General features: G+C 28.2%; 1 protein-coding gene across 3 annotated transcripts in view; it reads right to left on the minus strand.

The window, feature by feature from the left end:
* Positions 1 to 10,095, minus strand: part of LOC111038278 (alpha-actinin, sarcomeric) — a 35,787-nt gene extending 25,692 nt beyond the window's left edge. For 2 of the 3 annotated variants that reach the window (XM_022321316.1, XM_022321317.1), the window contains exon 1: positions 9,581 to 10,094. In XM_022321316.1, coding sequence (XP_022177008.1) covers positions 9,581 to 9,700 — 120 coding nt within the window. In that variant the 5' untranslated portion in view covers positions 9,701 to 10,094. Of the gene's footprint in view, positions 1 to 9,580 lie in introns of all 3 variants that reach the window. The other variant, XM_022321318.1, reaches the window with a different exon arrangement.
* Positions 10,096 to 27,593: the final 17,498 nt, after the last annotated feature.

Genomic DNA, 27,593 nt, shown 5'->3' on the forward strand with positions numbered 1-27,593 from the left:
AACTGATACCCAATACATAAAGTATAGTTGATCACTCGTCTCGATTCGTTCAATTATTTGATACCAAATACTTTAAGCTATAGATTAATAATATTAAATATAAATCCAAAATATTATCAATCCGGTACAAAATAACTAGTACGATTTAAAGCGAAACTTAGTTTTTGTAACTTTTCACCATTTTAGTGTTTATATAAACAAATTTAATTACAATTCGTAAGTTTTTGTTATAGTTTCGATGAATTACATAAAGTACATGAAATTCAAAAGATGAATGAAGATTTATTAATGCTGTTTTGGACGAAATTCGAATAATATAGCAAAATAAATAAAAACTTAATTCAATTTATTTTTTATGACAACAATTTATGTTTATTAGAATAATAATAATAATATAATAATTAATAGGACATCACAAAATACTTTTATAACTGGTAATTATTTTCACACAAATACAAACAATTTTACAGTAAATTTCTCTATTTTTCGCAATTTTCAGGAATATTACTGATAATCTATAATAAAGACCACTTTTAAGTATTATCTGTGTCCGCTTCTTGTCACTATTACAGATTATTTGGCACAACTACTCATGGTCTAAACACTGTCTGCTATCCGAGAAAAAATAACCACACTTCACCAGTGCAAAAACTATAGTAACAATGACAATTATTACATTGTGTTTAACCAAATTCTTACAACCTATAATTGTAAAATTGTAATATACGTGGTATGCCTAACAAGTAACAAGTGACAACTAAAAACCTAACTCATTTTGTCATAAATAGCAACAAGTATTAAGTATCCTAATTTAACTTTTAAGTGGATACTCTATTAAGGATAAAGGCTATTTTATCGTTATCGATAATAGTATAATTGGGACCGTTGAACAAATCCGTATAAATAATTAATTATCGTAAAAATTATTCTTAAGTATTATACTGTAAAATATAATCCACTTATTATTATCGTTGTATGCCAATAAACTATGCGATTCTTTTAAAAGTCAACAACAATATAACTATATCGAAAAGTATTGACATTCTTGAATGACAGCATCATTTTTAATTTCATATTTCGAAGCTGAATATTTTTCCAAGAATTTTAATTTATCAAAATCGAATTTAGAACTGGTTGGTAATTAGTTGAGCTTAACGGAATTGCTTAGTGGAGGGAATTGACCAGGAATAACAGGCAAAATTTTGGTCTACAGAATAGAGTTAAATATTTCTAAAAACTATAATACTATTAAAGATAATGGGTGTTTATAGCTAAAAGAACCCCTTTGTATACGTCAATACACTTAAACAAAAACTACCAAACATGACTGATTCATGCAAATAGAAAGATTTATCTTATAATAGAAATTATTTTGTCAATAATAGTACAATGCATTTAATACTGTTATAATTAAATATCTGGTTCAAAAATAAGTTAAATCAATTAATATGTGTAACTACCTATCAGTATGTCTATAAATATAGTAATAATAATTTAAATAAAACTTATAAAATATAATTATAATTATAGTTTTTAACTATAGAAAATAAGCCAAGGTATCATTTATCTTAAATCAAAATTAATCTCTCAATATGACGAACATCTCGTTAGGACGGACCTTGATGAAATTATATTTTCATCTGCTCCACAGAGAACTAGATGATATAAATAATTTGATATATCTCATACATGTATTATATATAGCTTAACATTTATAAATAGACAATACGAACTATTCATCACATGAGTCATGCAAATGATTGAAGCTTTAATAGTAACTTTATATATTTAACAATTAAACATGTTAAACTCGGTGAATTATTGAAATATTAGGTACCTACATTATAATATACATTTTATATTAAATATTTATATGTATTTATTTTGAATAACAATATTAACAAATACTTAGGTATATTTAATTCCGCTAACTATATTTTTATATTATTACATTAAAGTCATACTTTTCCATCAAAAAAACGAGGATAAATTTTCATGAAAATAATGTTGGGGTAGGCAGGGGTATATGTATTTAGTGAATTATTTATTATTTATAAGATTCAACATTTTTAGCATTAAAATTACAAAACGTGTAAAAAATATTACCGTCAATTATTATAATTTATAAATAAAACCCGATTAATTTTGTTCTACGCAAATAACCAATTATGCTAGTATTAAAATATACTAATTTTGACCGTACACCAGTCTTAATGATTTTAATTTTCGAAACATGCTTTGCAGGATTCCTTACTGAAACAATGTTCAGCCATAAATTTAGGATGGAAACGAAAATTTAAAACATACTATTTAATAGCAGTGTAAATACCAAATAATATCAAAAAATCTGTTACAAAATCGCTTATCCGTGAACTCAAGTTGTGTATTGGAAATAACTTTGTATAAATATACTTATTTCTGTTATAATTTAGAATGCAGGTCACTTTCACTCGTTTCCCAGCTGCGTATGGCAAAACGTGGTGTACATTGTACACTGTATTATTGTACTAAAGTAGAATTCGTGCGAAAACGAAACTAGTACCACCCAAAAAGTATGAGCATGGGAACAGCTTTCACGATTCTCGTATCGAAACGATAAAACAAATCTACCAAAATGCGTATCATAATTAAAAATATATAGTAAATATTAATAATATCAAAATGTATATTATAGGTACCATAAAATATATATAGTACATTTTCACCATTATTATAAACGATAATATGACAAAGACATCGGATCGATGAAGCCGAAATTGAAGAAATCTCAGTTATTAGGTGAAAGTAGATGACATTTTAACTCCAACAGAACTTTAGAAAATTAGAACCAGCAATTAGTGATAGTCACCAACTAAATCGTATAGTACCCCCTCACCCAATCAGTATTTTTGAATTCGGAGTGACCGTGCGGATGGCTATACGTTGTAGGAAGCTATATTAATCTTTAATTTTTGGTCTATTACGATCAACTTATTCATCCATAAATGGTCGACACATGCTAAGCCTATTTTTGTTGGAAATAATACTGTTTACGTCATACGATTATATGACTGGATGCATAAAGTATCGTTTTAACGGTTTAACGGTTTAAACATTATAATATTATCTTTGATTGCAACTGATGGCACTAGAGAAGCTCGCCAAACCTCGAGTGTGGTTTTTCATCATACCTACCAAACGATAACAACGAACGAACGCTAACAACAATAATATTATATATTGTTATCCAACGAATAGGGTACGGCAGCACGACGGGCGGAACTCAATAATATAACAGTACCTATAATATTGAATGTGCACAACCGCGCCCGTGTGATATATGAACGAGTGAAATTAGTGGAAGATAAATCGTAAACACGCGATAACGGAAGCCGAAGCGGCGGGACACGTCGTCGACCTTTCGGTATCAAAACGGCCAGCGGCTGCATTCTGACGCGACAATGACGTAACAAACAAGTAGCAACACCGGCTTACAAATCGCCGTAGTCTTCGTTTCTACATGTATGTGATTGGGAGGGAAAGCAAATCCCACTTGGCAACGATACAGTGGCGGTGACACAAAGCAAAGAAGTTTTTTTACACGTCGTATACGTATGTGTTTAGGCCTTTACAGAGGGTGACCGGCAGCATTACATACAATATTACGGATATCCACACCTCCTACGATCAAGAGAAACCAAAAACAAGAACTTCTTTTTTAAGCATCTCGACAAAACTTCTAAAATACTGAATAATAATTGGGGTCAGTTTAAACTTCAAAGCGTCATCGAAATTATTTCCTAGATAGTAGGGTATGGCGAATATCGGTTCTTGAATAACTGTTATTATATTTTGAGAAATCAAAATAGAATTTTAATTTAGACATCAGGAATCAAATCCTACAATGAGCGAGGAAAGACCTCACTAAAATAGAATCTTAAAAACAATTGTAATCCGTTCCCTCCAGGCAGGCAGAATTTGGTCGGTCTTTTCAGCATAAACCATAAAATTGATGAGGTGAGGCCGTGAGGGGTAAGGCGACAAAATATAACATAGTATGATTTATAATAATATAACATACAATAATCATTGTCGAATAATACGACCAGAGCATAACATTTTTTAGGTGCCTATACATAATTTGAAGAACATGAATAATTTTAACTTTCTAGCCCTAACCAATACGTAAACAAGATGATTCACATACGTGTAACGTATATAATATAATTGTATTATACATAGAGTAGATGATCGTCGCGGAGGCCCTCGACGCCCGACGGAAACGATCGCACAGGTAACTCGCCGGGCAGGCGTTTATTATTTTCTTGTCGGAATTAATAAAATAGGAAAAATCAAACACGCGTTCAATGTCGTCGCATCGAATGGATTGGGGGGAGGGGGTATGAAGGAGAGCGCCGAAGGAACCAGTCCGCGTCCGTCTTCCAGTACATAGTCGTCAATATTCGTCGTCAATGCTGCCGCGGCGTAACAACAGATAACCGCTGGAGCGGAAACGGGAGGCGATGAGCGTATCGCGGAAATAAAACGTTGCGAGACATATTGTGCTGAGTACCATATTAATTTAGGCCTGCAGTCTTTGATGTACCTAATTATATTCATTTTGGCGAAGTCATTTGTCATTCTGTTTTTATCTTCGCGATACACGATAACCATAACTACCAACGTTAGATTTTCCAAAAAAGTAGCTAATCTTAAGTTCCTACACCGTTTTTTTTTCATATACACCACAATACCAGATTACCTGAGTATAAACAGCACAATACACATAGATAAGTACCAATTACACAAATGAGTATACCTACAAAAAGTAACTACAGTTGCGAAATATATTCATATATTACATATTGACTAAAGACTATATTTTATCCTTATAAACAATTAAACATTATTAAACGTCATTAAGTAAATAATTTCAGAAAATGTATTCCAACCCTTATATATCTTTCGAATATTGATGTAAATGTAATTTGGAACAAACACAATTAAAATCTAATAAGTAATAATAAGGTATAATAATTAAATTATTTACAATATAATAGAGATATATCTAGAAAAATACTTTTTATAAATTAATATAGGTACATTGTAAAGTATAACATAAATATTATCAATACAAGTAGCTTAAAGCTATTAGCATCGTATATAATATACCCTATGCTACCATTTAAAGTCCAAATTGATTTTGTTTCAATAGTTTGAAATTTTATTAATCCTACCACCTGTGGCCTGTGGGTGGTCAAAAGTTATATTCTCTTTGATATTCTTTTCGATACCACATAGTTTGATACGTGTTTCTATAGCTAAAATATGGAATAATTACAGAGTGCTCCATTTTTCTCACAACCTTCCATACACAGTATTGTAGGCATAATTATTATTATAAGCACACATTATACCAGTGCATTCACGTATACATTATTATTGACAATAATTAAATATAATATTTTATTTACATTAAAAAACCGAAAACTAGTAAACTAATTGAAATTGTGATCGAGTCGAAAGAAAGACAAAAACGAGCAGTGAAAACACGAGTTTAGAACGTTTGGATCACTCGTGTAAGATTACAGAAGAATCTGAAATCCGAATATAAAATATAAAACAGGATTCCAGCATTTTTAATATATATATATTAATGCTTTCTTTAAATTGGGGGTCACGAGATACTTAACGAATATAATATAATACATTAAACATTATATTAGAGGCATTATTAATAACCTTATCACAATACAACTACTATTCGACGTGTCTACGTAGTAAACAATAAATCAATTAACATTAAGATTTCTTAAATTAGGTTAAAAACTTAAAAACAGTCTTTTTGATTTGATTTTTGGTAGCAACAACTAATAGCTAACACAATCAATACCACATTACCTATAAGTTGAATTTATTTAAGCTCAAACACACGATGCAACGTAAAGGCACCTTTAGAACTCCATAGTAGGTAATGATATAATTATGATAGAACCTGCTAAACAGAACACTCCTACATATAGGTCAGTGATTCGAAATCAGTGGTACACAGAAAGTGGTGGTACGTGAAAAAAATAATTTAAAAAACAAAATGAAGTTATTATTGATCCAAAAAACTAGTGATATCACGAGAAATAGAAAAAGTTCTAGTTTTAGTGTAATGGTGATCATTTCAAGGGGATTTCAATTGAGTTCGGATTATGTAAAAATTGAGATATCGACGTTTGACGTACCTAATAAGAAGTGTACCAATTCAATTTTACACTGTTCATTAGTTTTTAATAAGGGCCCTTCTTTAGTTGCATTTATTCATCAGTCACTGAAATATAAAAAGGTTGAGAACCGCTAAAATAAGTACCTATTGACTGATGATTATCCGATTAATCGTTTAATACAACCTCTATGGCTCTATACAATGTCATATAATATGAGTTAACGATAAAATCTATAAATTCTTGCAATAACTTATCAGTTACTCTAATGAAAAATTAAAATTTTACAGATTTAAAAATAATAATTGTATGTGAATAAAATATAGGTACCTACCATCTATCTCATTTTTAAAACTCAAAGTTTACACAACATAATATTACCAAATCAATATAACCTATCCATTAATAATATACCTAATAGTGTAATTAACTAAAAGATAAATACGATTGTAATTTCATTATTCAATAATTGATGGAAAATATACTTGGACAGCCTTGTTTCTTGGTAAAACACAATGATCAACAAGTTTGTTAAGCACAATTGATTTTTAAATAAAGATACAAACAATATTTAATACAATATGCCTACTAAACACCATTAATTATCTTTATACTAAAAAAGAAACTTTCATTAACACATTCTTACTGACTTACAAGAGTCCATCAACATTTTAATAAATACCAATCTTTTTGATAAGGTAGTCGGTACTAAAAAAAAATATTGTACTAGGTCAATTGTCTATATATTTTTAAATGACTACCTGATTAAATAAATAAGAACTTTTTAGATCTTCAATCAGCACAACAGTCAAAGGTCAAATAAATTATATGTTCATAATTAATATACGAGAAAAATTAAAAAGAATACTGCATAATCTAAACACAATTAATTTATTTACTACCTACATCTCAGATAACCTTTTAAGTCATTAGGATAATTGCTCTTACACTAAGTAACATCTAAGAGCATTTTCAACACTACCTATTAATATTTAATATTACATTAATAAGTTGACCCAACTAAAAAACTAAAACTACATATTATTATTATTATTATTATTATTATTATTTATTATGAATAGGATATGAATGAATTGACCTAGTGTTCTGATTCACCACATACATCATAATATATTATGTATAGTTTGACAATGAATAGATGTATGTATATGTATACAATCAACACAGGCAATATAATATATGATATATCCTTAGTAGAGAAAAAATATTAGAGGTTAGCACCGTGAAGATTGGACTGACCGTTGTAGTGGCCTCGATTTTCACGCATGAAAAAACCTTAGGAGATCAGTCACGGTTCAGTTGGCACTATATTCGATCAGTTAAACTAGACTACATGGTAGGTACACAGAAACACTTATATAGGATCTTAAACAGAAAATAAAATAAAATATAAATGAATATATTCCAGTTTGGAATCAAACTATTAAGTAATCCAAATTTGAATCTCTACTAAAATATAAAACCTAGTTAAAATGTTTGATAAACTAATTTTGATACCCAATGCAGTAATGATTTTTAATAAATAGTTTATTTTCCATACAATAATTCAAAATTAAAATTCATTTAGAGTTTTACTAATTTCTTCTAGAATTGATTTTCCAAAAAGTAAGTAATTAAAAATCAATAAATAACATTCTTAAAACAAAATATTTTTTAATCTAATAAAAATAGGTATATACTTAGTTTGGAAAATTGAAAACAAATTAAATGGTACCTAAAGCTAATTAGTATTTTATATTATCTAACTAACTGATATCACCTAACTCATCTAAAAAAATAAAAGTAAATACCCACAGTCAACAGTAAAAAAAATGTCAAACATTTAATACTAAATTGCATAGGTAGAAGTCATTAAAAATAATAATATAATATAATTAGGTATTCCTACTTCCAATTAAAGTAAAGAGACTTATTAACATCAATAACATAAATTACCTAGTTGGTAACATTAATTAAATTATATCAGTCAAATAAATTGAATTAGCATTGATAAACAAATTAGTAAAGAAATATTGGTTATAAATGTTATAATAATTTAAAACACTCAACTTTAAAAGAGACTTTAGGTCTATTTAATTCTGGAAAAGCTGCCAACATTTCAAAACTAAATATAGGTGGTGTGTAGGATTAGAACTTTTGTGAGCCAAGTCTACAATAACAAATGACAACTACCTACCAATAAAAATTATTTTGAAAATACTTAGCTTACAAGAACATTGTTATACCATTATAGGGTAGGTATTATAGAGCTAAGAGGACTATTTAAATTCATATCAAGTCAATATGTATGTAATTATTTCATAAATAAATTACAATTTATAATAGGTAGTTAATATCTATATAGTTCAGTTAGTATATTAAATAGTACCCACCTAACTCATTTGTGAAATTAAACAACATATACCAGGCCAATTAGTATTAGTTAGGTAAGTTATTAACTCGACATAGAAATTTAAAATAAGCCAACATTTAAGTAAAATCTCCTTTATAACTGATAAAACTTTTTTTAAATATCTACCTAGTCTCAAAAAATAAATTGTGATAGGTACCAAGGTTAGCTGTGAGGGGTTTTCCCTTGGTTTTCCCCCACACTTCACTTATAACAACATTATGATTATTTGTTATAAGTAACACAATTTTAACCCATTTACAAAATACAAAAGGTTATACCTCAAATACATTTAAAATTACATTTGAATACACTGGGTTCCATTTATTACCATAATTTATTTTAAGTACCTAATTTGCAAGGCATTAAAATCAATATTGAATTGTAAAATAAAAATCAGGCAAAATAATCCAAAATAATAAACTGTCATACTAATGTGATAACATTTTAGATAACAATTGAAAATTGGGGTATATCTATTACAAGACTATAATTCTGCTTAAATGTTAGTATAAAGTAACCAAAAAAAATATTCTGTTAGTGTAATAAACCTACTGTTCTGTTGTATGAATGTTTATATTTTTTTTCAATAATAACTTAACAAGTAGGTACCTACTAGCGAAATGTATTAATACAACTAAATTTAGATATCATATATCTATTATGTAATTTGAGCTGTTGAAGCCACGAAACCAGATATTGTTATCACTGTGCAAACTTTAGTAAGTATTCAAATTAAATCTCAAGTCTGTTTTGATGAAAGAAAAATACCCGAGCATTGGAGAATGTTGTTATCACTCAATTACCTTTTGCATGTTTAGCAAGGGAACTAATTTTAAAATTACGATTTACAAGGCAAATGACTGTGGCTCGCAGCGGATCATCATAGCGCGGTCAAGTAAAAACCTCATCGATCTACACTACTTATAATTTATAGCACTCGAGTCGGCCGAGAATCTTGAAAATCACAAACGTTTACCTTTTTTTGTTGTTTTTCCCACGCTGGGTCCAACAGCCCTTCCCGTTCCCATTCCTCTTCCGGTTCCATGTACCCGTTACTGTAATCGATGTCGTTCGAATGGCTGTTCATGGTGATCATTTGGGAACAGCACTGCGGGTGTTTTATTCCTTCGCGACGGTCGTCGACGAATGAGTTAGGAGTTCGATTTTCAAAGTGTTATCTCGACGTTGCTACAACTGCCGGGCGGTGCACCATAGAAAAATGTACCGAATAATTTTAAAATGAAAAAAAAATTTTATGATTCTTTGCGACGGTAGATCGGTATTTAAAAGTTAAAACACCGGCTGTATATATATATATTAATACTTTTGCGTGCGTATATTATTACTTTTATATATACATACACATGTATATATATATATATATATATATAAATATATATAAGTTAAAACGATAAAAAAAAACCGCACTAACGACCGCCGGTTACGCGTATATACATCGAAGCGGACCGTGTTGTTTTGTTGACGCGCCGCAGATGCGTTCTCGTTTGTCCCCTGCGCCCGTCCCGCGATCGTCCTGTAACCGACTCCCACTCCGTGACAGCTGGACGCGCGCCACGGTTTTGCTCCCACCGCCGGTGACGAAAAAACCAAAGACCGCAGTGTGACCACGCGCCGGGTGACGGGTTTTCTTTCTTATGTACAATAGGTAGTAATTCGTAAGTACCTCCACCCTCGGTAGGCCGTGGTTACGACGGTACTACCTAATAATAATATTTTATTTCATGTAGAAGTCAACGTAAAGTATTACCGAACAAGTATTAAACTATTACGGAACTATAAATTATAATGCTCCATAACAGGTAGTCGTCGGGATACTATAAGTACTTCTGTAGTTCTGTACAAGCGGGAATCGGGCAGGTAGACAATATTGTAGAGCAATAGGTGACATGACATTTTAATATACCAATTACTTAAAACAATTTTAGTTGTATTACTTTATATTTAACTATTTAAGTATATACCTATTACACCTATTGCATATTGCCTACTATAGTACTAAATACAGACATACAGCAAAAGTTTATGCTATTAAATTTTATTTTTTTCAAAGTGGCAGGCCATTGCATATGTCCTATATCGACATTCGATAGTATAGATGCATTAGGTATGTAATGTAGGATGCATTAAGTGTCCATATTAAGGGAGGCACGATCTCAGGGCTCGTCTCTTTCTGTGATATATATTTTTTTAATGCACATATTAAAGAGAAATGAAAATTCTCCTAACAACAAAAAAATAACTAAAATATGATAATTCGTATTAAATTGATATTTGATAACAATTGAAGGTACATTATGTTAAAGTTAGCAGGTTAGTGAAAATGGGAGTTTTGAACAATGTAGTAGGTGTCGACATGGGCACATGGCTATACATGGCGGAATTACCTACATTAGCTAGTCCGTAGTTCCTTGACTAATGGGGACAGATAGGGAAGTCCCCAGGGCTGATACTATTATGGGGCCCCAGGCAAAACCTAAGAATTCTATATTTCAATGCCATAAAAAAATTGTATTGAAAAATATTAAATATTTAAGTATGTTTTTGTCAGTACTACTTTTGTTTCAAAAATTCAAAATTTTTTAAAATTAAATTTTTTCATTTTCAATACACCATTTTCTTGGTCATATTTTTTAAAACATTTCTTAAAAAAATGTATTAAAATTGAGCGAAAATGAATTAAGTTAGAATAATATAAGTTGTCGACTTCTTAAGAATAGTCGTATAATTAGCAAAACGCGAATCACGAGATTTAAACAATGTGGCGTATTTTTTATGATTAGGTATCTAATTTGTACCTATATTTTTTTTACATTTTTTTAATGATTTTTAATTTTTCAGTAAGTACATAATTATATCGACATATTACTTCCGAAATAATAAGTGTTAGACAGTGGCGGATTTTAGACATTTTTCTGCACATTTATTATTTTTATTTTAAACAAGTATTGACTGTATTATTTTTAAATATAAGTACATCGATGTCCCCATAAATCTGTTACTGATTGTAGACAAGCTGAAAAGCTATGGAATTGTGTAGATACCAGATACCCAAATCGTCGAAAACGATTGTAAAATATACTACAATGTTATATGTTTATCAAAAGATTAATGTATCACATTATAATAATTAATTAAATATAAAATGGGCGATGCTTTTTAAAAATCTCTCATTCAACCTACCGAATTACCGTGTTACTAAATACAAATAGAAAAAAATGACTACCTAATAGTAAATAGTAATTTATTTAACTAATAACTCAACCTTTAGAAATTGAAGCTGTCACACAATCTCCTCTTAGAATCGATTTTTGTATTCAATGGTTTATTATTGAGTTCAAATTTAACACATCCATTTCATGAATATTTCAGCGACCTACTCAATGACTAGGTTCACTCGATACCTTCTATACAGCAGAGCGACTTCCCTGATTTTTATATTTTAATTTGACTGCTACAGAAATAAAGGAGTTCATATTTTATTGTTCAAAAGAAGACACGCCTAGGCACTTTGAGTAATAATTAATATGTATCTATGTCAACTGTCAAATATATACTACCTATATACATTATACCTATATATGAACAGTAATCATACATACTCTAAACATTAGAAATACTTTAAAGTAAGTACTTACAGTGTGTGTTTATGTGTGTTGAATGCCATACTGTGTAATATCCTTGTTTTTTTAATTTAAAACTTAAGGAGTACAAATCTGAAATCACTTTTCATTTCCTTAAAACTAAATTTATAATACAGGTACATTGTTTAAAAAATATATATTAAATCAAGGAAATGTGAATAATTCAATCATGAATTTAAATTGCAATTGTATTAAATTGATTCTTACTGAAATACCTTTCTCATGCATATCCTTTAAATTAAAACAAATAGATTGGACTTAGAAACCCTTAATTCTACAACTGTATATTTTTCTTCAAATATTTCGATCTGTATAGTCAAATAGACATGTGCACAGGTGTGCCAATAATGTGCCAGGATAATATGGCCTATAATACTTTGATCTAGGGGTTCAAAAAAATCACTGTCACCGATTTCCTTTTAAAGTTCTTAAACAAAATAAAATAATTTCTCTCATAGATTAATTTGAAGAAAAAAAAATCAGTACCTATGTTTAATATATAGTTAGATTCATACAACATGCAGTCAAGTGGATGGCTTCATATCACGTATTTCATATTATTGCCACCTTCATCAAACATGCTAATTGTGCATAAATGTACAGATTGTATATATTATTGTGTAAAATAAAAAAAAAAAAAGATTAATTTGAAAAAAAATATCAGATAATAATTAATTAGAAAAAGTTATTGGTGGAGACAAATACGACTATAGTATGAGTAACTTCATATATTTTTAACACGGGTTACTTCTAGAACAATTCAATCATACATATTAAGTATTTAAATACTCACATTCCTACTTATTTAAATTATTTTTATATTTTAAATACATTCCAAATACTTTTAGAAAAAAAGTAATTCGAACACTTATTAAGTATCAATTGAGAGAACTCTACCGATGCATTTGTTGTCTCCGTTAGTCGTTACACATCGTACAACATAGACAATTTTCGTTCACTGGTTTCAATAGTGTGCTGTTAGTTTTGATATTAGAATGAATTGGCCTATTATCAAACTTTAGATACGAACATTATCTGTGCTGAAGAGTCGGTGAATTATTCATATTTTCGTTTTCAAGAGAGATATATATGAGCATTTTTAATTTGTGATACTTCGCATACTCGTATTTTGGTGGAAAATTAAAATATCAAAAATTCACCAACTCTTAAGTACAGATAATGTTCTTACCTAAATGTTTGATAATAAGTCAATTCACCCTAATATAAAAACTAACAGCACATTATTGAAACTAGTGAACGAAAATTGACTATGTCTTACGATGTATAACAGAGACAACAAACGCGAGGGAAGCATCCATCCTTTTGAGAAATTCTGTATAGTGAATTGACATACCTTCAAAACCTAGAAATAAAATGATGTAAATGATAATTTTATAATTATTATTAACTATGTTTCTTAAATAACTTAGGTAAATACTATATAGGTATATATTGAAAATTGAAATATTGAATATATAATAATAGTCTAAGGCTCTGATTTATATGAATTTATATAACCAAAGTATGTGTTATTCAACAAAACTATATACAAAATAATGTGCTAAAGAGTTCAAACTGAGTATAAGGTATAAAAAAAAAAAAAAATGATTATTTACCTAATCATCTTGATCACAATTTATAAAAACATGCTTTTTTAAATTTTTTTATTTAAATGATCGTTTTGCAAAATTACTTTATACAATAATTATAAGTACAACCACATCAAAAATACGTCCAGTAGTCCTAACTTTAGTAACCACCGACGAACCGTATACTACACAAGTCTTAATCGTGAACTATTAAGTACCTATTGGTTTACTCATGATGAGCTTTCAATCACTCTAAATTATGAAAAAAACAGTTAAGTTGTCTAAAAATGTAAGAAAAAATTGAATAATTGTGAAATTTATAAGAACATGTATTTATGACAAAAAAATGTAAAAATATGTAAGATCAAATACTTGTGAAACCAATTTATCACTTGCCGAAATTAGTTTATCATGTCATAGTGAAAATATGTATTAACATTAAATCCGAGCCCTAGTAAGTAGTAATAACTAAAATTGTTAAATAAATTAAAAGTGTACAATTTTTTTAACTCTTAAACTTAAAATTATTATTATATTATTTATACCTATTACCTACCCAATTATATAAAGCACAATAATCAAACAACAAATACGTGATCATGGAATTCAAATAAATTTCAGATTGTAATTTTTTACATTTTTTTATTTTCTTAAATCCAATCCTAAGACTAAAGAAGCTAAATTGACCAAAAAATAAAAAACATTTTATTTTAAGTGTTTGAAAATAATAATTTAATTACTTGTAGAGTGTATTTGTATTTTTAACAAGTATGACGTAGTTAATAATATATTTAAATTTAAATGAATAATTAATGATATTACTACCGATAGCCCATGTGAATGCATAGTATGCCAATGCCATCGTATTCAGAAGTTTGGATCAGTATAAACTATAATGTGTAAAGGCGTGAAGTTGTCACTTTATGGACGATCGAATACTAACAATTAAAACTATTTAAAAACTCAGATTATGTTCAATTTCACACAATCTAATGAGCGATTTTAGTTGATTAGGTAGACAATTTTGTGATTTTAAATAATTAAGTATTATTAATATATTGTATGGTCAATATATTTTAACCTAATTTAATATAACGAAAAACAATGTGTTGTTTAAGCTACTTTATAATTTACTAAATAATACCTCCAAAAGCAATTTAAAATACCTAAATAAGTACTTGGCCACTCAGGTGTTTACTTAGCAATCTCGTCTTCGTAAACTGTAGTAGGGTTGTAGCTTGTAGGTATGTCCTACCTTCTACACATTACATGTTTATTTTTTTTTTCTGTAGTTAGCTTATCACCGCTTGGTAAAATATTTGTATTATTAAGTGATAACATGCACAACACATTAGTGACACAGTATGATTATTATGGCTCATGAAAATATAAAATGCTTTTAGTGGACTTTTTTATACAGAGTGATTCACAAGTGTGCTCACCCCTTTTTTTCTTCAATATTGCAGTTATTTAAAATCTGATTTTTTGAATGTAAGTACATCTTTAAGTAAATACCATATTTTCAAATTCTTGATGTATTTTGTACTATTTAGAGAGTGTTCAATGGGGATACAAACTTCTTTTTTCGAAATGAGGACACCACTTTTCAACAGTAAATTATTCAGTGGATATCAGACGTATCAGAATCGAAATTCGTACGAATAGTTATTTCACTTTGTGTCCTAAGGATAAAAGTTTAGGTTAGGTAATGGGTTTATAAAATATGAGGGCTATGGTGATTTGAAAGTTTTAGTCATCAATATTATTCAATATTACTCTATCAACATAAATAATTTGTAAAAATGTAAAATGGCCCAAGTATAATAAATACTGGTTCCAAAACATTACATCTATTTGATATGTTTGTAAGACTATTTTTAATTACTTTATCCATTTATATTTCAATAACTAAGAAACTACTCTTTCAAATGTTGTACTATAAGTACATCAACATTTTCAAAAAATAATACACTAAAAATATTTACAGTAAAAAAGAAGGGTTCTTGTTTGAAAAACAGAAGTTTGTATCGCCACAAAACACTCCTTAAGTAGTTTGTACTAAGAAATTCAAGAATTTGAAAACATTTTCTTTGAGTATATTTAAAAATTCTAAATTTAAAATCAGTATTTGAATAAATCATTATTAAAGGAAAAAAGGGGGTAATTATGCTTGACGAATCACCCTCTTTATACCTATAATCTATAGTCTAATTATATTTTTTTAACAATTGATTGTGCAATATACATTGTAGTATAGGCCCTATAATTATATGTGGCCCTAATAAATATATCCCGGTAAAAAAATACCTATCCGCTCATGGCTTTGAATAGTCACCCCTAGGGATAAGCTGAGTCTATAACAATCTAGAATAAACGATTACTAGGGATTACTAAAAATATTTTTTACTTGACCGTTATTTAATATTATTAATAATTTTAAATATATCACCTTACAAAGTTAGAAAATCTAAAACATCACCCCAAGTCCTAAAAAAACAACAGCCTCGAATTTGCGCCCCCTCTAAATCTGAATATATCTTAACTTTATGAACATGATATATTGAGATTTATTGTTAAAAATGGGTAGGGGGTTTGTGGTGCATCTGGGGTCCACGTCCACGTACTAAGTTTAAGAACCACTGCTGTACTCTGTATACTATTTGTAATCCCATTATATAGTACACAATATACAGACTTAATGTATTTTAGTTCCTTTTATCTTTAAAGTATATAAGTAATAGATAACCCGAAACTCTGCAGTACTATTCACAAACAATCTGACTATCTGAGTTGAATTATCAAGAATCTTGAGCTAACACAAATGGAAAATAAATTATTTGAAAATTATCCATAAATATTAATCATACTTAAAATTTACCTATTTCACAAAATGCAACATTAATTTAACAAAAATAATTGTGATTCACAAATAAAGCTTATCCATTTTGCTTTTACAATGTACCAACCTATAATTTAATTAAAATAAAATGGAATCCTAATTGATAATTTCTATGATGGTAGTATTACTTGAAGATCGAGTATAAACAAATTACAAACATTATTATAAAATATTTCTCATCTGTGTTATATTATTTTGATATCGATCTATAGTATTTCAGTAATATTTCACATATCATATTTTAAAAACCTATACTCATGTTATGTAATCTGAAACCATTGATCAACCATTTATTTTTGAAGTTATATTAATAGAATCTGCACTATATTGGAATTAACGGGGGCAATATATTATAAGATTATGTATACATAAAACACATTATTCATACTTACTGGTAAACTTGAATTAGTAGAAATACATAAAATAGAAACCGCTCAATGACATGTTTATTATAAGTATAACAATAATACCTACTATTAGCATACAGTTTAATAAAATGTATTAATGTGTCATGTGGGGCTTTATATAGTTAAATTTTATTATTATACTTTGTTTTACTTAGTTTTACTCGAATAACAAATAATAATAAGCTTTCGGAGCTCAAAGAAAACCAATTAGTTTAATAATACAACTACAATAGTGTCTACGAAAATTCAAAACAAATGTACGTACTTACACAATTAATTTAAAAAAATAAGTTTTAACTTTTCTGGTATAGGTGGACTTAAAATACTATACATGGAACGATTGGACCTTATTTGGACCTTTTATATTATTAATATGTACTTTCTAAGATGAGATAACATTTCTAAAACAATTAAACGATGCATACGGAGTGATACATTTAACGTAAGACACTCACTATTTCGGAAAGCACTAATGCTTTTGAGTACATTTTTTTTTCATGATTTTGGTGGTATCAAAACTTTGTTTTCAAAGGTTCCTCATAAAATGTCGACACAGGTTACAACTTACAAATAATGATAATAATAATATAATAAATTCATATGTATTTAAATAAACGGAAAGTACACCTTCAGAGCAGTATAGTACTATATAGTTACGATTTCCACTAATCACATAAATCTATTTTACACTACTATGTTGACGCGTTTAAATTATAATATTATATTATATCAAATAAAAACTAGTTAAATAATACATCAAAAACGTTTATTAACTGTGTAAATCAACTTAGGGTCTAAAACTCTAAAGCCTAATAGCCATGCTTAGATAAACGTCATATTATATATTATTTCTGATGTCAACATCCCTTTTCCTCAACGAATACTGTTCAATAATCCATATCACACCAAACGATGCGTTATTGCTTCGGCTTCTGGCATCGTTCAATCACTATGCGTCAAAATACCCCATTACATTATAAACTATTATTGATTAAAATTAAAATTAAATTAATTTTCATGATTTTACTCAAGTACTTCGTACAGGCCAGCAACTGGTATAAGTATATTCCAGATAATATCAACCATTTAAGCCCAACAACAAAACGTCGAATGATTTCCTTCGTCCATCTCCACAAAAAGCGGCATTTAGGTTTGACCGCTGATACCGCTGAACCCGTTCCATCTACACTGCGGTCTCCTCGGGTTACCACTTACCGGATCCTCCTGTCGAGCGTCCACTGCAACAGCGTGGGTCGTCAGGTCTTTATAATCCGTCCAAACTCGCATCGGGACCTAGGACTCGGTCTCAGCCTCGCCAAACCAATATTACAATGTTTTGCATAAAAGTAGAACTTCCGGCATCGACGAGACGACGATCTCAATCTTTACTTTTTCTGAGGAAACTACTGGCGTTATCACTGCAGCTGCGTTCACCAACGAAGATAGAATACCTAGTCGCAAGACTGGCCACGACCATTTTGGCCGGGCCTGTACTCGCCGAAACTAGCTTCTGCTTCTGCATATCCGCGGGTGCATCGCCTAACTGTGTGATCACTGATCAACTAGACTGGCGAAATCGGAACGCATTTTGGTCGAGACATTTGCAGCCGGTGCACAAAGTCGGCCTCAAGTGGTGACCAGATAGCGACTTCAGATAATAATTGCTGCAGCGATTCATAATAGTTACGACGGATTGTCAACCTTTGACCCAGCGAATAGAATTTTATTAGCGTTTACAGAAAAAAAAAAACTAAAACAATTTAAAACTGAAAATGTCAGTAAACAGCCCAAAACTAGTCATATTTTATCATTTCCTATACTTATTATTATTTTTTGAATAACAACAAAATGCGAAAATATGTCAATTTACAGGTAAATCGTGAATGTACAATTTATAACTTCAAACGCTTGATTAAAACTAATTCGACCTTCTGGTAAACTTCTTTTTTTGTTAAATGTAGGAAGATTTATGTGGAGTCTTGTGTTAAATTTTCAAATCTTAAACACAAAAAGAAACATTTTTTTGAAGAACAATAAAGTGAAAACATAATAATTGTCCTATATTTGATCAGTACTTTTCAGTTTCAGTTATTCTTAGTACTATACAAGATACCTATAGTACTATACGTCTATACAGCGACTTCTATATTAGTATCGACTATCAAGATATAGGTAATTATATTATAGATTATAGACATAGAAATATAGAATATAAATTAGCCAAACAGGCCTAATGCCTAACGCTGTTTTTATTTATACATAGAAATCTAAGCATACCATTTGCGCTTTGGGCGTCTTAGGGGTATTAATGATTAAGAATTTCATAAGCTGATTTAAAAACTAAAAATATGTAAAACCATTGTGTCAACTGTGATATATACTCTACGTGTTTATAGACTTAAGACTTTTGATTATAAATTAAATAATTATATATAGGTGTAGGTAAATGTATAGATATTAGATGATATGACGACCTATATTGTGAAACAAAACTTCATTTTAGACAAATATGGAACCAGTTCAGTGGGTAGTTCGTAGCTGACTACGAAGAAACAATGTTAAATTCTTACCTCTTACAGTCTTACATCGATCATGATTAGTGTGGTTACGTGACATCTTTATATTGTATATTTGTATGACGTATTTCAAAACAAAAAATTAACAAGTTAACCGTCGTTGACGTAAATATTATACAACTATACATACCTAGTACCAGTAGTACCTATAACCTATTATTGTATATCTGATATTTATATAATGAGGAATGAGGATAGTATAAATAATATTATATGAGGAAAACAAAGCTACTATTGGTAGCTAGTATAACATATAGAATTTAACTTTAATTGTTGAGTCATTGTTTTAAATATTTTGTTTTAAATATTCTATGCAGATTGTGATAATATAACAGTAATAACTATAAATAACTTTTCACCGAATTATATAAGCATTTTCAATATGTAAATCATACAATTTAAAAAATATTTTGGTTCTATTTGCTATTTATAGACACTTGACTTATTGGATTAATGTATGGTATTTATTAAAGCTTAAAATTATTTAAAGTTCCTCATAAACTGTATTTTTAGCAATTAAAAAAAAGTGGGCGTGATACGAGTACGAGTGTGGGTGAAGTGTAACTAATAACTATTAAGCATATTATTATAATTTATAAGAAAAGTAAAATTGATAACAAAAATAAACACTATATTTGAAATTTGAAACCTGATAAATCGATAAACAAAAATTATAAATAAATCTACTCTGCAAAAAAAGTATCACTTCAATAAAAAACATCAAAAATAATTTTCTAACATTTTTCATAATCTTATTAAATTCAAATTTTGACAAAATTAGTCAAAATCATGAAAATTTTACAAATAATGCTTTTTAATAATTATAACATAATTAGTAATTATATTGTTAAATATACATACATTTTTAATTTGCTTAGGTAAAGCTTGAAAATGTAATAGAGTGTTGTTCATAAATTAGTTTTAGAGCATTCTGTAAACATCAAAAATATAATTTTCAAAAAAAGTACAATTTTCTTCTATAGACATTTGAGATTCCAATTTTGGTGAATGTTGTATTTAATTGAAAAAAAATTAATTTACTACCTAAACAATTTAAGTTGTTATGTTGCAATTTAAAAAAATATTATTCGTAGGGACTAACCAGTAACCTAAGGTTATAATAACTGTAGGTATAGGCTTCAGGTTAGGTATGCATAAATATTAAATAGTTATTTAAAATACACAATACATTTTTTTAAATATACCTACCTCTATTTAAACTAATTTTAAGCTATTTATACCACGAACGAAAGTGAATAAAAGTAATGTATGATAAAATATTTTAATGATTAATAATAATAACACTATAATTATTATATTATATAAGTACAATATTTTTGCCAAAAGTGAGTACAAATAGTACAATGTACCACACATCTATTTACTAATAGAAATATAAATTACTAATATCAATATAAATTTTAATCATTACAGAATGATCTATGAGAAATTGAGACTGTCACAGTGACACGATCTCCGCTCAGAATCATTTTTCGTATGTAGTAATGATTGATCATTGAATCCAAATTTAACACATCCCTTGTAGTGGCCAACTCGACGACGAAGTATCTATACATGAAAGTTGAAACCTACCGGCTGCTATAAAGCAGAATAACTTTATTTTTTTCAAGTTCAATTCAAGCATAACTCATACGAATTCTTATTTTCTTAGATAATTAATGATTGTTAAGGATTTGTAGCTATTTAATGTACATTTTAACATTCTATTTGTTATAAATTAAATTGTTAGAATGCATAAGTCATAAAATATTTACCCAATAGACGAAGACCGCATTTATAAAGAAGGTATACTTATTTTTATTAAAATATAAAAAAATTGCAATTTTAAATAGGTTACAAGTATTTAACAAAAAATAAAATTTTAAATGCTTTTCTTTTTTTTCACATTTTTCTTAAAAAAAAAATAACAAGATAAATTTAAGTTTTAAAAATGATTTATAATGCACAACTTTTATAAAAAAAATTATTATTTAATACTAAGAAAAACTAGATTGTTGGCAGCTAGCATTATAGTAGTTTGTACATAATATTTATTACTTAATATGCTACATACTTACTCATAATATGTTGTGTTTATTATTTTACATTGTATAATATGTTTCATTACTATTGTGTGACCTTACAATATTGCCTATATACTGAATAGGAGGTGATTTCCTCTTGCTTAAACACAGTAAAACAACTGAAAAATTATTCATTAAACCATCGATTTTTTATAAATATAAACTCAATGATTAGACTATCAATTCATATATTGTTTAAACAATTAAAAGGCATTTAAAATATCCATATAATAACTCTATATTCGAGAGTAGAATGTGAATTCAATTTTTTTTTATACAATTATATTTTATAATTAACTTGATTGCTACTAACTTTATTAATTAACTAACCTTTATAAACTATCAAGTATTTTATATGTAGAATCTATAATACTACCTATGTAATGAATATTTTAGTATAGTTTTTCAAAAATATGTTTGAATATATGTTCAAACCTAGAATATTATACATATATTATGTTTAATGTTTTTAAGTGGTTAGTAGTTTTCACAATATGCTATCGTTATTAATTTCGCATTAAAATATCAAGTAAATAAAGTATTTCAAAAAGTTTAAAAATAACTTTTATAAAATAAAGCCTAGTGCTGACGTTATTACTCATTAGTTCACTACTTTTCCTCGTGTTTCAATGCAATGCTTTTCGCAAGTATTTCGTAACTCAATATATTATAGGTACTCCAAACTATAGAGTATCTACTATTCTACCGGCTACTTTTACATCTACAAAGTATTTAGAGAAACCATTGTTTTAAAAATGTATAGCTTCCGGGGTCCGTCTAGAATTTGAGTAAACAAAATTTTTTGATAATCTAGTTGAATATTGTATGATACATAATTTAATTAGATTATTAAATTTGAAGAATTCGTGTAAATTTCCATTTTTAAGTAACTGAGTAGAAACTACAAAATATTATCATTAAAACTAATACAAATTTGTTGAATCATTAAAATATCTAAACTATAATTTTATTATGTATAACATTACCATTTACTTATTACTTCAGCAGAACCTACAAACAAATAATAGAATAATAAGGTTGATTTAGCAGTAGATAATTACTAACAAAAATATACTAGTGGATATACCTAACTGTATTCTAAATAAGTATTTAACATATTACTATCAATTGTTTTATAATAATTAGCAATATATTGTTAAAATATGTAAATTTAAATATTATTATACTTATGATGTATATTCTAAATTATTAAATAATTGGATACATTGTTCAAATTTGATAATTATATTTTATTTACTTCTATTTGAGATTTTGATTTTTATTAGAAAGTGCAAGAGTTAGATAAAAACATTTTAAATCATCTTTATTAATATTCGTGAGCACGTTATTTTTTTTTTTTTTAAAGCTGTTGTGTAACCTATAACCTACAAGTATTTTAATATTCATATTTAAACATAAAGCTTCATTTCAATAGGTATATAGGTACAAATAATAATTTCAATGTCATATTGATAAATTACTAAAAATATACAGATTTCAAAGAATAAAACTATCTATGATATATATAACTGTTGCTTTGATGAGAAAAACGAATATAATCATAATATATATATATCGATTAAGTTGGAGGCGACATTTCATGTTTTCGTTAAGATAAAGCAAGGACATTTTTTCACTCCCTTGCCATTTGTATGATAATAATCAAGATTTTTAAAAATGTACACCACGGTGATACAATAATACATTGATACCTACTTATTTTTAACGCTCCAAACCAATATCATATTGCGGTACAAAATATGGTTATCCCAAAAAATACACCTCACATCAACAGCACCAAAATGTCAAGTAACGTTTTGATCTAGTTGGAATGATTTGTTTAGAAACGTCTGTTAGTACTGTGCAGCGATTTATAGTCAAATAACATACATCTATTCAATAACAATAAAAGGTATAATACAAAATATATTAATATAATATGTTACAATACAATAAATCAATTATCAATATTCAGTATTGGCAGTACTTAATACGATGAATATTGTTAATACCTGCTGGCTATTGCCTAATATCTATCAATTTACAATTTGTAATATTGTGCCCATATTATTCGTCTATTATTTTAATCGGTCACTATTATCATTGTTCATAAAAAGTGTAGTTATTCACTAATTATTGAATATTTAATATTTTAATCTTTGTTTTAGTAATCGCCACCTATTATGGACAATAATTTGAATGATTATTGTTCACATGCGCGATCAACAAGTTAGGTTAATTATTTAGCGGTGTTGACGTGTTGTATCTATATGTATGTTATGTCTTATGTCTTACGTGTATAATTATCGATTACACCTTCTATATTATTATACCTATATGGCTATATATGATATATCTATTATTGGCAGTGGCTATTTTTGTGTGCTCTACGACACACATTGTGCACTACGAAATCTTAGAAGTGCGCTAAAAAAAAAGTGACCCTGCCACCTTAGATTTTATTTACATACAGCAAGATTCCGTGTTCAACCATACTGTAGATGTAAGAAGATATTGTTATTTTTCAAATCAAGTTTTTGAAAAAAAAAATGAACAATAATGGATAATTTATTGCTCTTGCCTACTGCAATAAAACAATTCAAAAAAGTAATTTAATGTAACTTACTTATAAAATCCTGAGATTTGGAGGGAATATATAAAAGTAATATAAATAGAACCCAACCAAATTTATAATATTGATGTTATATTGTCATTTTTATTTATAAAAATGAAATGAATGGTCCTTCCGGCAACACTTTTAATAAAAAAAATTAAATATATATATCGTGTAGATTTAGTTGCCTATCACGTTTATTACCAGATACATAATAATAATATTAATAAAATATACAATTAAAAAAATTACTATCAAATAATAGATACCTATAGGCATGCGCAGACTTCTGGTTCCGGAGGCGCACATTAAAAATTATAGGACCCGCAAGAATTTTGAAAGCCATTAAGTACAGAAAATTCTTACAGTGAAAACTTGATCTAAATAAAAATAAGAGTGTATGTATAGATAAACTGAGTTATGTAGAATACAATATAAAAATTAATTACCAGTACAAATAATTGGTAACATGCCTTTTTTTGAGAAATTATTCAAATTTTCGGTGAACGACTTGTACACAACCGGGTATTTTTTGATAGAAAACATACATTTTGTAGATTTGGATTATTGAGAATTTCATTAAAGCTAATTATCATTACCTTTGAACTTTTAATATTTGGTTATATATACTTGAAGAACTTATTTCGAGTGAAGCTTTAAAAACTAAATACTTTAGGTAATACAATTATTCACACATACAGAATACGAATAGTACAAACGAAAAAATATCGAAAACCAATCAATCCATTGGCTATTGGGGTGTTTAATTAATAGTTAGGCCTTTGTGTAAAGGCACAAGACACCTGTGAGCACACCTATGTGTAAGGTACCTGCATACTATAATTATGTTGATTGAATTTAAGCCGGACTTCCAGTTTCTACTAAATACCTGGCACCTGCCATTTCATTTATAGAGTTAAATGTATTCGATTTGTAGTTAACGAGTTAGTGTTATATATATTGATAAAACTGTGTCTGATACACGGCTATACTAGTCTATATCTACATATTACAAGTTAGTGTTAAAATTAAATTTATTTTTGAATACATTGATTTTTTATTAAAACAATGATACGTTTACTTATACATTGTAAGTTTGGGTACATAATGGGCACAATAATAGGTACATTATAAATTATAACCATATATTATAAATTATAATATAGTTGAATGAGTTCAGAGTTTATAGTTAAAAAATAATTGTATCAGGTGCCTTGTTTGAGTAATAGGGGCGTACTTAATAGGTACATCGTTTGTGCATCACTATTGTTCTTTTCGACCATTTTTGTAAGACGTTCCGCATCGTTCGATTTTTGGGTTATGCATCGTTTCCGTATCACCCGTTAACTTTAAGTCAAATTATTATTCATCATTTGCACACACCAGTGTACATTTTAACAAGAAAAACGGACTATATATTGGGTTTATTCAAAGGCGCAAGTTGTTTATACTGACGTACTGCTTAAAGCTAGTAATATTCAATTTTCAAATATTGAATAGTTATTTCTGTTTGAAAACATAAACTTATTTTACGACCGTATTAAGCAACGAAAGTGTAGGGGGACTATGACAAACCGATAGATTTTTATCACAATATACCTATGTGACGCATTTTGTATTATAATTATTATGACTATTATTTAAAATTAAATTGTTAATACGCCAATATATTTTTAATTGTATACATATATATTATATAGCTTATAGTATGTATATTATATAGTATCAACTTATTACACTATGTGAATTACCTATAAAACCTGTTGAATTTTCAAGTTCAACCACCATTTGGACATTTGGTATTATAAATTCTTTTGATATGTGTTGTATCAACAACTTATGTGTTTTTCAATATTTGTTGTACCCTTCGTCCCGTTTGATCTATATTAAATGAACAAACGATGTACGATATTTTTTAGCAGGTAAACAGTCAACAGGCAGTGCGCATATAATTACTGGCAAATTGCTGTGTATAATGCATATATGTGAAGCCAATGATCAATGAACAAAAATATTTACATGATTAAATTGATCTTATTAATTGCAATAACGGCTTAAAATAATATAATGTAGTACGTATAGTTAGATTTTTCATCTTGAATTCATTTAATACCAATTTCGAGTTTTAATTTTTTTTTTTAATACACCTATTGTTGAAATCAGAGCCTATTCTAAGCACTTCTGATGAATCCAATTAATTTGTCATTCATCAGAACATTTTATAAACATTTTTGATTCAGATTACAATATTTTCTTGATTTTGAAACCTAGAAAGTAAAATTAAAATCAAGTTGTGTAATAAATAATTTTCCTATAACAGCAATGTTTATTATATTTGTTATGGTTATTATTTTGAATGATGGCAAAACAAAATATGATATTTTATATATATATGAAAACCCACACTACAATATTTTTTAAGCAGACACCTACAAATATGGGCAACTATAGATATAGGTAGGTACATGTAATAATATGGCATAATGCAATAATATGAATGAACTAGTTTAGTTACTAGTACCGCTACTTCCTTTCACTTTTAATTTAGAGTAATGTTATAGTCTCGCAGAAGTTATGAATGATCGCCTGACCAGTGTGCACGTTTTATAGGATTGTTGATTGTACTTTATTTCAATTTTGCAAATAATAATAATAACAATGCAAATCGCCGTTAGAACATTGTCATTTTTCCTCATCGTCGTGATACTTGAGTCGACCGGATCTACTATGTACATGAAACATGGTCAATATTTGGAACCAGGTAATTTTGGTATTATTTTAATAGTTAGACAAATAATATGTAGCTATAGCAGTACTTTATAACCTTAGATCCTTTTTTTTATTAAAGAACAATTTATAAATGTATTCGTAAAAATAAAAACCACAGTGCATTTTGGGTGGGTAATTAGATTTTAATTTTATAATTGCTACAGTTTTGGAGCCGATATCATCAACCGTCGAATCTATTCCCATATACAAACTGTCTCGTGGTTTCGAAGCTGGTTCCGTCAAAGAATACGTCGATAAAACTACATTGTTGACTGGTTAGTAAAATAATAGAATTAAAATAAGACTATTTATAATGCACGAATTAATTTTAATGATTTTTGATTTTAAGCAAAAAGTATAAACAAGCTAAAAGAAGATGAACCACACAA

This window comes from Myzus persicae, unplaced genomic scaffold (genome assembly GCF_001856785.1).
Source record: "Myzus persicae strain clone G006 unplaced genomic scaffold, MPER_G0061.0, whole genome shotgun sequence".
Taxonomy (NCBI): Eukaryota; Metazoa; Arthropoda; class Insecta; order Hemiptera; family Aphididae; genus Myzus; species Myzus persicae.